At 36.5% G+C, this 14,644-nt stretch overlaps 2 protein-coding genes across 3 annotated transcripts; one reads left to right on the top strand and one right to left on the bottom strand.

Moving 5' to 3' along the window:
- Window positions 1-229: 229 nt before the first annotated feature.
- LOC117783994 lies at window positions 230-1,946 on the bottom strand. The gene is made up of 3 exons (XM_034621580.1): window positions 1,295-1,946; window positions 782-1,219; window positions 230-726 (listed from the first exon to the last, which is right to left on the bottom strand). Exons 1-3 carry the CDS (start codon window positions 1,944-1,946, stop codon window positions 434-436), a joined length of 1,383 nt encoding a protein of 460 aa, XP_034477471.1. The 3' UTR covers window positions 230-433.
- Window positions 1,947-10,291: 8,345 nt separating this feature from the next.
- On the top strand, window positions 10,292-11,063 carry LOC117784416 (mpv17-like protein 2). 2 transcript variants are annotated; one of them, XM_034622151.1, is made up of 2 exons: window positions 10,292-10,589; window positions 10,644-11,063. In XM_034622151.1, exons 1-2 carry the CDS (start codon window positions 10,371-10,373, stop codon window positions 10,959-10,961), a joined length of 537 nt encoding a protein of 178 aa, XP_034478042.1. In that variant the 5' UTR covers window positions 10,292-10,370; the 3' UTR covers window positions 10,962-11,063. The 2 variants fall into 2 exon arrangements, with proteins under 2 accessions (XP_034478042.1, XP_034478041.1); XM_034622150.1 differs by having other exon boundaries at window positions 10,292-11,063.
- The last annotated feature ends 3,581 nt before the right edge of the window (window positions 11,064-14,644 follow it).

Below are 14,644 nucleotides of genomic sequence, written 5' to 3'. Positions count from 1 at the left end.
TTAAATACTACAACAATAACTATCAGACATAGATGTAGTTTTAAAAATCAAATATATTCATTATTTATTTGCTTAAGGAAATTTGAATTCGTTTCGTTAGCAAATAACTTAAGCAGGAATTTAATTTATTTTTTCAATTAGAATGTTTTTGCAAACAATTTAGTACAATTATCGCTTATGTTTATCATTATACAAATGTGCTCGACTGTTATTACCCTAATGGATTTATTTTCACATGCGCAAAATTGCTTTAATTATAGCAGTACAATCATACTCTTTGAAGAAGACGATACTACTTTATTTTTAATTTTTCGTATTTTACGTTGAATAATCAAAGCAATAGTCAGCTAACACGATTTTGATTAAACAAATAGTTTCCAAAAGGGGTGAACAACAATAACATCACAAATTCGAAATTAAATATAAATTATTGTCAATGCAAGCGTGAGTTTTCCACACACTTGTTAACGATTCCGAAAAACTGAGCTGCCACTTCTGAATCTCTGAAACGGCAGGCCAACCGTTGCCGTACTCCCTTCGGGTAGTTAGCGTAATTGTAGTGTGACCAGTAGCAGCTGTTTGTACAGTTGGCCAAGTAATCGATGCTCCATTTGCTGTCCAGACGCATGTGGATGAGCAATTCTTTGGAGCTCTTGTCCCAGAGTAGCATATAATAGATTTCAGAATCAGATCCATCCATTTCCCAAATTTCAATCTGCCCTTCGCCTAATAAGTAATTAATTTAAAATAATTAATGGATATAAAATTATTATTTTGTTACCTTTTATCTTCCATTCCTTCAAACTATCAAACACAAAGAGTTTTGTAGGCTTTCTGAAAATCTGAACTCCAGTTTTTTTAACTTCGTTAGCATCTATTATGTCATGGAACGATTTCAACGATTTCTCTTTGCTATGTCCTAATTTTTTATCTGCTGTAACATGTTCATTATATTCTCTACTTTTCTCACTTCTTTCCTCTTTAACTGATTTTTGGCCATCTTCCTCCTTAACAATTAAATAATTCTTAATATCAGCATCTTTGTCCACCTGTTCAGATACATGTTCCTTTGCCACCCTTTCATAGAATGGTTCAACGTTTTCGGAATGAGTTTCTTCATTCGTATTTGCAGGAATTAAGCTGAACTCTGCTAAGCCTTGACAAATACCCGCGAATTCATTATATGTTGGAGCAGGTAATTTGGTAGATTTTGGGTTAACTAAGTCGGAATACAGTACGGATTAAGAATTAATTAAAATACGAACAGTAAAATCTTTTTCGTATCAAATCTTACCAGATAAAATTCCTGGTAAATCCGAATCACTCATAATCACTTTAAATAAGTTCATCAAAAGTGAACTCTTAAGATATTCTCGAGGTCCGATTCTTTTACTGTTATCATCGACAATCAATTTTTTTATCAACTGTGTCCAATGAAAACCATTTTGAATGAATCCACTTAGTAGTCCAACATTTCGTTGTATCTTTGGCTCTTCTATATCATCAGGTAAAAGAATTTTCTCAATATTATCAGATATTTGCTCTGCTTCCGGCATGAGGGGCAATCTACTGTTGCTTTGATCGTCCTCAACTGACTTGCAAAACTCTGCAAATGATTGTTCCATCGGACTTGAATCTATAGAAGTCTGGAGCGACAGCAATTCTGAATAGTCAATTTTCTCTGGCAACACATTAAGCTTGTTTGTAGGTGCCACAAAGTCACTTAGCGGATTGGTGGGCAGTGAAAAGTCCAAATTGAATTCGTTTGAACTTGTTGGACAGTTTAAATTCAGGCTTAAACACATATCCAAATCGCTTTCCAATTCAAATGGGGAAATAAAAGAAACAGGTCCAAGATTTAGTCTTGGATCTCTGGTATTGACTTTGAACAGACATTGGTTTGATGCATCTGGCCAAATCGCAGGAATATAGGAATCTTTCAACATTGTGGCAAATAAATAAAAATACCTTAATTTTTAAAGACAAAGTTTTGTTTATGTTTCTGTATAAATGAACGACTGCTGGGTTGTTCATATTATATACCTGAATATATTTTTCATGCTTCTTTTCAGTATCTTATAATTCTAGTAGGTGTCGGTTGAGCCTCGTGTTTTCGTTTGAAAGTTCTGGATTTTCGAATGAGACCAAGGAGTAGAATTTTTTGGTTAACATAAAAAACACGTCTGTTTTCTATTGTCTCACATTTCTTCCGATTGGCATCTTACGCTCTAAAAACTCAAGTTATTATGGTCTGTGTGGCGGAAACTATTCCGGCGGGCAATGCGGCCAATGCGTCTAATTACAATTTGCGCATTGCTCAACGGAGCGTATACGTAATCATAGGTAGCAAGGAAAAGATGGAAACCATGGAAACCGCGGTCTGAGACTCAAATTACATTGACAACGAACTTTTCTTTTGGGTTTTCAATAGACGCAGAATATAAAACACAAAAACAAAGCCAGCCGGAAAGCAAAACAAAATGAAAGCAAAGAATATAGAGAGGAACTTGGGAGGACCGAAATAATGGTAACAATTTAAATGTATAGAGATGGAGGTCCCCAGTCAAATAAATATACGAGGGAGTCATCAAAGCAAATAGCGAAACTCAAATCAGAAATATGCATAAAATGTGAAAAGAACGAATACAAAATGCGAAACGCGAAACGCGAACAAACAAGTAAATAAAATGTGAATGCAAACAAAAAGAAGTGAATTTCGTTTTCAAAAGTAAAAAAGCAAAAAACAATAAAAATTTGCGCACCATTAAATTTGTACAGTATTTGTACCACAAAAATTGCGTTCTCTGTTTCCTTTTCCGTTTTCTCTGTTTGCGTGTATGCGTGTATGCGTTTTTGTGTATGTGTATTCATTTCCCATTGAATTTTCTGTATACACGTACCTTGGCTTTTGCCTTATTCGATTACCCGCACCTCACGTCCTCCTCTTGTTAACCACAAGTTTATCCGTTTTCAATTGTCGACACTTTTGTTTTGGTTGCCTGTGAGGTTTGTTTCCTTTCTCTGGCTTATACTTTGTTGACATTCCGGCTATTTATGGATCGAATGGAAAAGCCAAAACATGTCAAAGTATGATTTGAAAAAAGTCCGAATTGATTTATGCATTTGGCGGCAAACAAAAACAGAAATCTTAGAAAATTATGGTGACATCGTCTTGTATTTGCGAATCAGCTAAACAAGCATTAACAAATATCGAAAAACCAGAGATAAAATCTGCATCTGTATGTTTATCCTGTTATGTAAATCCATACATGGAATGCTTACTTATGTAGCTTCGACCGTGAAAGGAGTTAAGGTGGAAATTATTTGAAATGAAAAGTGCCTGTGCTTTCCTTTGAGTTTTGCGGCTTATAATGAAGGGGGATCCTTGGCGCCGCATTAACTAAATCAGACACACATTGAAATTAATTAAAATTAAGCTGCTTGATGCTGTGCATGTGGCAACTTCTGGCTTCTGCCAATAACGACGACGTAACCACAAATGATGGGGAAATTAGTAACGCGATAAACGAAAAAGGAAAAACACGAGCAGCTTCTTCGCCGAGTACAAAGTCAGGAGGCAGTAAATGAAAAATCATCCACAAATTAATTACATTTTGTAATTTAAAGATAAACACTGTGAGCGCTGCTTTATAGTATATTTTGAGTGTGTTGTGTTGTGTGTTTTGTGTGTGTGTGTGTGTTGCATATGTGTGCCATGCATGTTATATGCCATGTTGCTGCTGGCGTTCTTGGTGATTATTTTGAGGCTATGTCACTTTGTCCTCGTCGACAGAGTCAGGTTCAGTAACCTTTTGCTCTGACATTTGGTCGTCATGCTCAACAAAGTCGACCAGCCCATATGCCATATATGTATACAGTAATATATATACATGCACACACACTCCCGACTGTTTACGTTGTGCATTGGTGTGTGCGAATATGTCCTGCAGGCAACACCTGCTGCCATCCCCCCTTCACAGATGCTAGAACATTTCCAACGTTGGCACACGCAGTGCAGCGCGAAATTATTCTAATTAGAGCGCCACCCCCTCTCCTCTCCCTCTCCTCTCCCTGACCCTGCCTCTTCCCTCCATCCACCTCATCTCTTTATTTCAAAGGGCAATTTTTCTCTTCCTTGCATTTGGTCTATCTTTATGTTTACTGAATATTTCAGTTTACACTTATCAAGAATCTCTTTTCAATGCGATACTATGAACATATAATTACATGAATAGAGCTAATCACGTTAGCATCCAGATATTTTCATCAGTTTGTGAAAGGCAAAGGACTCTTCAAGCGACTGCCTAGGACAAATCCTGTGGGACTAGTCAGTCCGCAGCTTTTTGTTAACAATTTGAAAATTAACTTCATTATTCAGAGAATATTCTTTGTATTATTTTTTAATTAAACACGGAAAAAGGAATGATATAAGTATGGAAAAGGAATAATTTAAGTATGTATATTACTATTATTTTAGTTATTATGTTTATCCCCGTTACTTAAAAACTAAGTAAAAGGGTATATTGTGTTCGTTGGAATGTGTGTAACAAAGAGAAGGAGACATCTCCGATCCTATAAAGTATATATATTCGTGTGAGCGCCAAGATACCAAAGACTTGTATAAGAAAAAGAGCAACCAAATTTTACACACAGATTTCTATAAAACCCACTCAGGTCAAGTTTGCTTTGAAAAACAACCACGTTTTTTATAGTAATTTACGTTATCTTTTAGTATTATCTATTATCTCATCTATACGCAGCAAGTTCGGAAAAGTAGAACGGCAGTAATAGCTAACCAAAATTAGAAATAATTAATTAAAAACAAGCACCCAAAAGTATGCAGCTGTTTTTATTAGATGCTAATTTCTGTAAATTACTTTTATATATTGAAATAAATAACGATTATTCTATATTTGGGATCTCGGCTATAGCCTTTCCGACTTGTTTTAATATATTTTAATTTATTCTCATATAGTAATAGTCGAATTTGCAATAAAACGTCAGCTGTGTATGCATTTTTAGAGAATTTTTATAGGATCGTGGTACGCTTCAATTGCTGCATTCCCGAGCAATCATGTCACGCTTCATGTAGAACGCTGTGGGGCCTGAAACTTTGGGGACGACATCATCATAATGTAAAATGTGCTTAATAGTTTAACGCGCCATGTACCACTTGTGATGGTATGAGTAAGAATATACACACACACCTTTATACATATTTTGAGTATATGTATCAAGCCAACACACCTGTTCTGGCTTTAGCTTAATTCACTTTTACCCACCATGTTTGCACCTCTTCCTACTTCTTTCTCCTTCATTCGCTGCTCCACCTGATGATGATGCTGATACTGATGTTGATGGTGACTAGATGGCGACAAGGATGACGCTGCAGCCTGCCAACAATCCAAAAAGAGAAGTAAATTTCAGGCCATTCTTCGTCAGATTCAAATGTTGTTAAATTCGTTACTCGCAAATCAAGGGTATATTGTTTTTCTCCGAGTGTATGCTACAGGCAGAAGGAGACTTCTGCGACCCTATAAAGATTATATGTTCTTGATTAGCATCTACAGCCGAGTCGATATGGCCATTTTCGACTGACCCTTTTGCATATTTGCGTAACAGGCAGAAGGAGGCGTGCAGACCCTATAAAGTATATATATTCTTAATCAGCATCAATAGCCAAGTCGATATAGCAATGTCCGTCTGTCTGTATCAGCAATTAGATCTCAGAGACTATAAGATCTCTATATTGCAAGCAGATCAAGTTGGTTTCAGAATCCGGCTACGCCCCCTTTAACTGACATAGACATATGTTAAAATCGACATAGAAAATTTCATATCCAAATTATAAGAACAATTTAAAAGCTAGTGACACCAAACTTGGTATGTAGATTCCTCTATATTGCAGGCAGATCAAGCTTGTTTCTTTTTTCGATCCGACCACTATATCATATAGCGCCCATAGGAACAATCGGTCGAAAATCAAGTTTTAGTATGAAAAACTTTTTTTTTTAATGAGATATCATAGCCAAACTTATAGAATATGCATTAAAGTTAGTCTTATACATCCTTATTGAAGTTGGTTCTATCATATAGTTGTCATAAGACCAATCGGGCGAAAAATAAGTCTTGGAATGAACAACTTTTTTTTTTTTGAGATATCGCAACCAAACTGATACCAATTGTATCTAACCTGACCAAAGTTGGTTCAAATCGGACCCCTATATCATATAGCTGTCATAGGACCGATGGGGAGAAAATCAAGTCTTAGTATGAAAAACTTTTTGTTTTATGAGATATCGAAAACAAACTGACAGAATATGCTTCTAAGTTTGTTTTATACATCATTACCAGTTCAAATCGGTTTTCTATATCATATGGTTGCCATGAAAACAAATAGTCGAAAATGTAATACAGCGCTCTGCAAGGGCGTCAAGTTATCAGAATATTTTTTAATTTTTTAGCAGTCTTAGCTTTTTCAATAGTCTTTTCCGACAATCGAGAATGCTCGACTGTACCTCCGTCCAACTAGCTAATATTATCTTTTACATCATCAATACCAAATTATTCAGCTGTGTTCCAAAAATATAATGAGATTTTGAAGAGAAATGTTTTTGAAAACAACCGTTTGAAATGTTGGTGTCCCGAAAATGTCTGAGATTGAATATTCTCGAACATATTTGTTTTGCATTTTTATTTAATTTAAAGGTATTTTAATTCAATTTAATAAATATATAATTTTGTCAAATCTCTCAAAAAATTTTCAGACATTTGAAAGCCACGGTTTCTTTTTTTCAGAAACACCAACAGTTGTTTTTGGGTTGCTTTATCCTTTTTGCTGTTATACATTTTTAGACCGCACCGTTGAAATCTAAAATTCATGGATAAAATTAATGTAATAAATATAGTGTAAAGGTATGTCATAGTCGGATTTTGGACTGTATCGTTGTTACTTGTTTTTTTTTTTTTTCATGAGCAGGTGATACAGTTGCCTGGTTGCGTCATGCCCCGCACATGTCAGGTGCTAAATTAGAGGCAGGGCAGGTTACAGCTACTGCCACTGCCACTGTCCCTGCTGCTGAGGATGCTCCTCTATTCCCTGCACGTGTCGCATGATGTATGACATTTTTGCGCCTCATAAACAGCCACGTTCACCGGCTGGTAATCAGGTGTCCACAATCCACGTGCCGCTCAACGTTTTGCTGTGTTCAAAGAGCCAGCACCGTCAGCTACTAGAAATCCTCAATGCAAGTGGTTAGGGGCAAAGAATGCGGGAATGGTCCTGAACATAGTCGGGTGTCTGTTTGGTAACTCGGAATCAGACGGAGGAAGAGGGAGAAACGGGCCATGTTGTTTGTTTACCTTAACGAAATTGGTACGACTGTCGACAGGCAATGGCGTTGCGGCCATGTTGACAATTTGTTCGTTTACCTTTTCCGTGCACTGACTTATTTGCGTCAATGGTGCAATTTAAATGTAGTGAAAGTTTCTTGACCCCGCCAATTACACTTTAACTTTAACTTTAACTGAGGCAGCATTAAACATTAAAAGTGAAGTGGAATTTAAAGAATTCTCTTTACATTGAGTTTGTAGTTAAATATAGTCTGCAGTTGAAACTGAGAAATATGTTTATAATCTGCAACAATTTAAATGAACTTCTTAAGTAAATAGAGAAGGAAACGTTTTATAAAAGCGTCTCCATCTGTAAGAGTTTCTCCATAATTTGTTGTCCTCTAAAATGGTTTTATTATGATGCGATTAAGAAATAGCTCTGGGAAGCATGTGAAAAATATATTCTCAAAGCTTAAAGCCAACTGAAGTGCGAGTAAATTGTTAAATTGATTGCTTTTTCAAGTGGTGTGTCCGGCTCTTAGTGGACGAACTAGTTTGACTCTCAGAGATTGCATCATCGATAGGCTGTGTCAGTGCCAAAATCTCATTAAAAACACATCTGAATTTTATTTGCATAAATCGAAGTCGATGCAAATGCTGACAAACGAAAAGTGGAGGACAAACGTTGGACTCATCACTTGGATATCATTTAAAATCGATTGCAAACCAATTAGGGAGTGAATTCAAAACATTTCAAACGATACTTTTAACTCTGTATGTATATACATGTTACCCTCAAACGAAATGACTCAAAAATAGAAATGAACCAAATGATATACTCTTGGCAAGGACAGTTTCTCTTTAGTTCGGTCAACGAGGGTCTCCAGGGGGAAGGACAGAATGAAGTTGATGTGGGGAGCAATGGGATTATGACACTTTTCATGGTTCGATGCTCGCATATTCAACTTTTGCTTTCATTGAGTGAAATAAAAAATTCAATTAAAATGCGCACACGGACAACATTCAGAGTTCGGTGCCAAAAAAATATTGAGAGCGGAACGGTCCAAACAATAACAAAAGCAAAAGCGAGCCGAAAAATGTGAAAAATCAGCATAACAAAGTGTACAAAACTATGAAAATGCATTTGCTACAAATTGCAATGCCTTTTTTTACTCCGGGGTATTCAATGCTCCTCACACAACGGCCCAAAAAGGGAATGCTTACTTTATAAAATACGAAAGAAATGAGCAAAGTGAGAGCAGGATAAAGTTTTTCTGCAATTTTCTCTATTTAATTTTTTAATGAGGAAATATTCAAATTTAGTCATTATTTGAATGATATTTTTAAGTTTTGGATTTTATCTTTTCGTTGTAGGGTATTTTGCAGTCTGTTTTCTCTTACGCGATGTGGACCTGGCGAGAGTCCAGCATGTTCTACTTGTTTAGATCCCGCGGCGGTCACGATAAAGGACAAAAGGACTATAATTTCGCATGCTGTACATGCGATTGCAGTAAAAAACATTTAATTTTAAACACGCTTGCAGTACAGAAAATGAACTGTATGAAATGAATTGTATTTGAAACTGAAGGATCCTTTTCTTCCTTCATTTTCGTCTCCGTCTTAATTCGCCGCACTTTGTGTTTGTCACTAGATAACGGCGACAATAATGCACACACAATCGCTGTCTCATTTTGCTGTACGTCTCATCGAATGTGTCGTTATAGAGAAGAAGACCAAGAAATTGTTTGAATAAAATGAGGAATTACTCATTTTTCTTAACAAATACTGTTGATTTTGAAATGTGTACTGTTAATTAGCAAATAAGGCATAAATGCAATTTAAAAGCAAGCGCCAAATACATGTAAATACTGTTATGGCGTTCAAATACATGTAATTCATTTTATAGAATGCCAAAAACAAGCGTGTGTTTGCCATTGGACACCTCCCGAATTTGGAATATTTAACCCACGCAAATAACACCAATAACAATGGGCCAAATTCATTTGTCGCGGATGCCATGCTATTGAAACAGAAGCCTCCTCTGCCCTCCTCCCCCTCTCGACGATTTGACTAACGGGGGAATCTGGGAAAACTGAAGCTCATCTGCGGCGCCAAATGCAAATAAAATGCAAAGCCGAATTTACGGCGGCTGCTTTTCAATTGACGATGGAGGCGAAGAGAGAGTGGGCGGGGTCAGGAATACGACATGGAGAACGGAACTCTCGGCCGGGTCCGTCGGTTACCGCCCCGACTAAAGGTCGAATGGAGTGAGTGGGTTCTGTGTGGGTTCGTTTTATGGCGGATTTTCGACGAAATATAAAAATAAAATTGGATTTTAGCGTAAAATGTAGAATACCGTAAATATTTTTCAATTCAGTGGCATGGTTGGTTGCTCGTTCAGTCGTGTGTTCTGGGAGCATATGTATGAAGGATGATTTCCCCAGGGTGCAGGGCTGCGGTCGCTGGGACACTGTCTAAAGTATTGGGAATCGCGTGCAAATGATTTGCCGGAATCAACTCCCCTGCACGCAAATAAAGCACATCCCATCGGATTGAATGGAAACCAGTGAAGCTGGAGCAACATGTGCCAAGTGTGGTGTTATTCAAATGCCCAGAGAGTCGCCTTTTTTTTATATATGTTATTACGTATGTTGGCGCAGTCCAAGTTAACCCTTTCATATGCCTTTTAGACCATTTCTGTCGCTCGACCGAACTTTGCCAAATCCTAACGAAACTCATTTGCTTTGATAGCGTCAAATTGATTTGCTTACTTTATCCGTTTCGCAGAAGTTAAATGCTTTCATACCTCAATCCCCTCATTTTATCGCTTTTCAACTTAAGCTTTCCAGCACATTCTATACAAATTAATTTTAAAATATCAATTCTTAAATCACGTACTTTGACTTTTGACTCAAATGCCAAGACAGTTGAACGAGTAACTTGAAATGACAAAACATTAAAAACTATTTTGTTAAATTAACTTTGTTAATGTTGGCTAAAAGGGCGGTGGCCCATATAGCTTTCTGACAGTTAACCAAATGCTTTATCGTGAACGATTGAAAAATCTGCAGAGGGTCCTCAACCGCTGGCACAATGTCGCATTCAGTAAAAAATTTCTGCTCTATACAAACATAGGTATATCCATATCGTTGAGCATGTTGGGCGATACCTTGGAGCAATCTTACGAGCGGTTCACGGGTGATATCGTCGGCTGGGATCGGACCCGGACAGTTCGAATGGGTATATCGGGCTTGACGGTAGGCATTGTTTGTCATTACTGGTATCAGTACCTAGACTACCTCTATCCAAAGCGGACATTACAAACGGTGGTTCGCAAGATATTATTGGATCAATTCATATGCTCACCATTCTACATCAGTGTATTCTTCCTCACAATGGGAATATTGGAACACAAGTCCTGGCTGGAAGTCCAAGAAGAAATCAAGGACAAAGCAATTACCCTATATAAAGCAGAATGGACCGTATGGCCAGCCGCACAATTTATCAACTTTTTCTTTGTTGCTCCAAAATATCGTGTGTTCTACGACAATACCGTGAGTCTTGGATATGATGTGTATACCTCGAAAGTGAAGTACAAAAAGAAGCCGAACACAGATAAGATATCATGAGAGTCGCACTGCATATCTTTTGCGTTTTACTTTAAAATCATTTATTCGAATTTCGAACATAACGAAATGTTAATATATTAAATTTTTGCGTAAGGGTATAAACCTTTATTTTCTTTTACTCAATTAAAAATACATAAGGTATTGACATTTCGTGTTGATCACAGAGTTTCCTTGATTACCCTACAAGGTATACACCTGTGTATCTGGAAATATAATATTTTAGCAAAAATTGACTTGCTTTGTAAAAATCTCTCAATAGAACTTAAAATATTTTAATTTAGATTGACATACAAGGGTCTTATAATTGTTATTGTTATATTTAATTCGTCAGACACGCAAACTATCATATATTTTATGCCAAAGACACAAAATACTCTGTGGTTGTATACCCGTTACTTACAAAATAAGTATCAGGGTATATTGTGTTCGTTGGAATGTATGTAACAGGGAGAAGGAGGCATCTCGGACCCTATAAAGCATATATATTTTTAATCAGCATCAATAGCCGAGTCGATATAGCCATGTCCGTCTGTCTTTCTGTATGAACAAAAGGAGACTACAAGAGGTAGAGTAACCAAATTTGGCACAAAGATTTCTATATACCCTACGCTTGATCTGCTTTTCAAATTCGTAAATCTATATGAACAAAGGGATCTCAGAGACTATTAGAGATAGAGCAGCCAAATTTGGGACACAGATTTCTATATACCCCAAGCAGATCAATACAGTTCTTATGGTAAATAACGTTATCTATTAAAATTATCTATAATCTCAGAACGGGAGTATTAGCTAATCAAAGTTATTGATAAAGTTATTATTTCAATACAATCACCTAAGAGTATGCAGTAGTTTTTGTTATTTGTTATTTTCTTTTAAGTACTTTTATATATATTGAAATAAGTAATGGGTATCCTATGGTCTGGATCTTGTTTTTTTGAATATAAATGAGTTCACATTCTTGCATTCGTAAAAGGATTATTGGGTTGTCTAGGCTTTTCGACATCAAAGGAAATCAAATTGCCTCGCAGAAACGGAAGTGAACAACACAAAGATGAACTGACTTTATTTCAAAACATATTTGGTGTAAACTTTAAATAGAAGGATTATTTGATTATATTTATTGCGTTCTTGGAAAACCTAAAAGAAGCAACTCGACTGAGAAGTTGATGTTTGACGTGTTGACGAAACGTTTGAGAATCCTGAGTGTTTTCTTGTTTTGTGTAGTGGTTGGCCTTCACGTGACCTTTGCAGGCTCATTAAAGATTAAGGGTTTGACAGTAGGATAAATGCGAGCTGTCTTTTAGAATTTACAACTTGATATATATCGATATATAAAATAAAATAAAATTCAAAGTTGTACGCTACAAGATTGTAGATCATTCCAAATCACTTTTAAGCTCTCAACTGAATTATTTCTTAAATTTTGGATTTTATTCTACTAACCAAATGGTGTACAAGCAGCGATGAATTTAAAATTTGACACTCGGACATTTGTATTGTTCAAGTATACCACAAATAGCATAGATGTATTTGGGTAGCACTAAAAACTTATCACTGAATATATCGGGCGTAAATTCAAATTGAATTGATGGTTTACTTACATTGTTCGCAGTATATCAAATGCTACCAACAGTTCATATTCTCTGAGGGCTTCAAATATCCAAGTGGCCACTGCTGTGACGACTTCTAAAGAGCAGATAGGATGAATGCCATCGAATACTTGAGAGATACCCGAGCTGTGAACACTTGGCGGAGGATTGTGTCAAGCATACAAAACATAAGAACACCAAATAAAACAGAACAGCATAAAAAATGTAAAATGTATAAAAGAACATCAAGTGACAAAATTGATGTCAAGACGCGTCCTGGTCTGCAGTGTTTGAGGATGGCAATGGATGTATTCACGGCCAGCGCGAGTTCACACCCACACCCACACTCATACGTGTGCTCACACATTCGCACTCACACAACCACACACGTCAACTAATCCAATTTAAATCTCTTAACATGATTTGCCGCTTTCTTTTCATTTTGCTGGATTTTATGCCATTATCCTTTTTTGTCTACCATGGCAACTGGCAACTGGAATTGCCAAGCAAAACACGACGCTTCGCCGTCGTCATCGTCACCGAAATCACCGACATCGCCGTCGTCGTCCGGCAGTCAAGTTGACTTCCTGTCCTGCCTTTTTATCTGCTATAGTCGTAAGCAAGAAAGACTGCGCCCAAGGACAACTTAGGAGTATGCCCAAAAGGGTTTATTTATTTGGTTTACTCTGCGCTCTGGTTGCCTTACTGACTCTATCTGTATTTTGTGATTTAATTTAAAAGCTCACCAGGCACACGAGGGCAGAGAAAGTTACCAGAGTATGGCTTAGCTGGCTTGGGTTATCTCTTTAATGTCTGTGTGCGGTTAATGTATCTTAAATGAGAAAACGTGTCGACGTCTGTGTGTGTGTTTACCTTTTTCCGAGTGTGCATTTGAATCAGCCAAGGCGTCATTAGGCCCAGCTGCTCTTCATTGACAAATTGATGCAAATAAGTTTAAGTCAATGGGAAAATAGTTTAAATATTCTACAACACGAGTATATCTGTGAAGGCAATATTTCTAAAATAGTACCACATATAGTGCTATTTTTCAAAGCCTGGGAAACGGTTAGATATAGCTAACCTTAAGTACTCATCCATAGATAAGTGCATATTAAGAGGTATAATATAGATCTGGGGTCGATGACTATTGACTTGTTTAGTTCACCCAGCTCTTTCCTTTATTCTTGGAAATTTGTCAGCATGTTGGCTTTATCATCGTTTGTCCAAGGACAAAGGACCGATATATGTTCATGTTCTGTTCGATGGCGACATTTTATATTTAAAAACGACTTAATGACTACTTCGATAACTAAGATCTCTTTTGTTTCTCATTTTACTCAGGGCCGGTTTTTCAATGTCTCCTTAAACCCTATATGTTTGACAATTTGTCACATAATTTGTTTTTTTCATTATCTTTATAGAGTTATTTTTTTTTTTAAGCACTATTGGTTAGTTCATTTGACATATAAGTCAAATGTGATTTATAAATAAAATAGTTGAGGAAGCAGTTAAGAAAGTAGTTGAGACAGCAGGTGACTTACCGTTTCTGCTACTAATATTGAAAGAATCTATCATGTCATACTAAACTTTTTCGAGGTTTTGGCCTATTTTTGCATTTTTTATATAAGGATATTATGGGAAAAGTATTTGCTCCATTATTGGGCCGCAACTTGTCGCTTCATTTGTCGATTTTAAAAATTTTTAATTCAATTTCTAACATTGTCTCACGACGTCACACATTGATGTTGCCACCTCTCACCAAAAATGAACAGCTTTAAAGCAGTTTACAACTCAATTTGATGTATAAGCTTATAAGTCGAATAAAAAATTGAACATTTTTATGAAACACTTTTACAAACAGATAACTTTATGAAGTAAATAGCTACAAAAAAAGTTTAAGGAGGCCCTCAGAGTACAAATATTCATGTGTTAATTTTGCTATGATTTGTTGTTAGTTTTGGTGTACAGTTCACTTGCGAAATTTTTCTGTCACGCTCTGCTATAAAAAGTTATTAGAACAATTTAAACTAATTGTCTATTTCCACGACAGCACATTTGGCTCATTCGACGCCATTTTCATCATTCGGCCAGAAT

Source organism: Drosophila innubila, assembly GCF_004354385.1.
Source record: "Drosophila innubila isolate TH190305 chromosome 2R unlocalized genomic scaffold, UK_Dinn_1.0 1_C_2R, whole genome shotgun sequence".
In the NCBI taxonomy this organism is placed as follows: Eukaryota; Metazoa; Arthropoda; class Insecta; order Diptera; family Drosophilidae; genus Drosophila; species Drosophila innubila.
Note: the sequence above shows the minus strand (reverse complement) of the source record. Positions and strands in the feature narration are given on the sequence as shown.

Excerpts from the sequence above, each read along its gene's own strand:
- LOC117784416 (XM_034622150.1), top strand. The coding sequence starts at position 10,371 with ATGCTTTATCGTGAACGATTGAAAAATCTGCAGAGGGTCCTCAACCGC.
- LOC117783994 (XM_034621580.1), bottom strand. The coding sequence starts at position 1,946 with ATGTTGAAAGATTCCTATATTCCTGCGATTTGGCCAGATGCATCAAAC. Across the intron at positions 1,220-1,294 it reads TTTACCAGGAATTTTATCTG|TTAACCCAAAATCTACCAAA; the intron begins GTAAGATTTGAT and ends ATTCCGACTTAG. Across the intron at positions 727-781 it reads GAAGGAATGGAAGATAAAAG|GCGAAGGGCAGATTGAAATT; the intron begins GTAACAAAATAA and ends ATTACTTATTAG.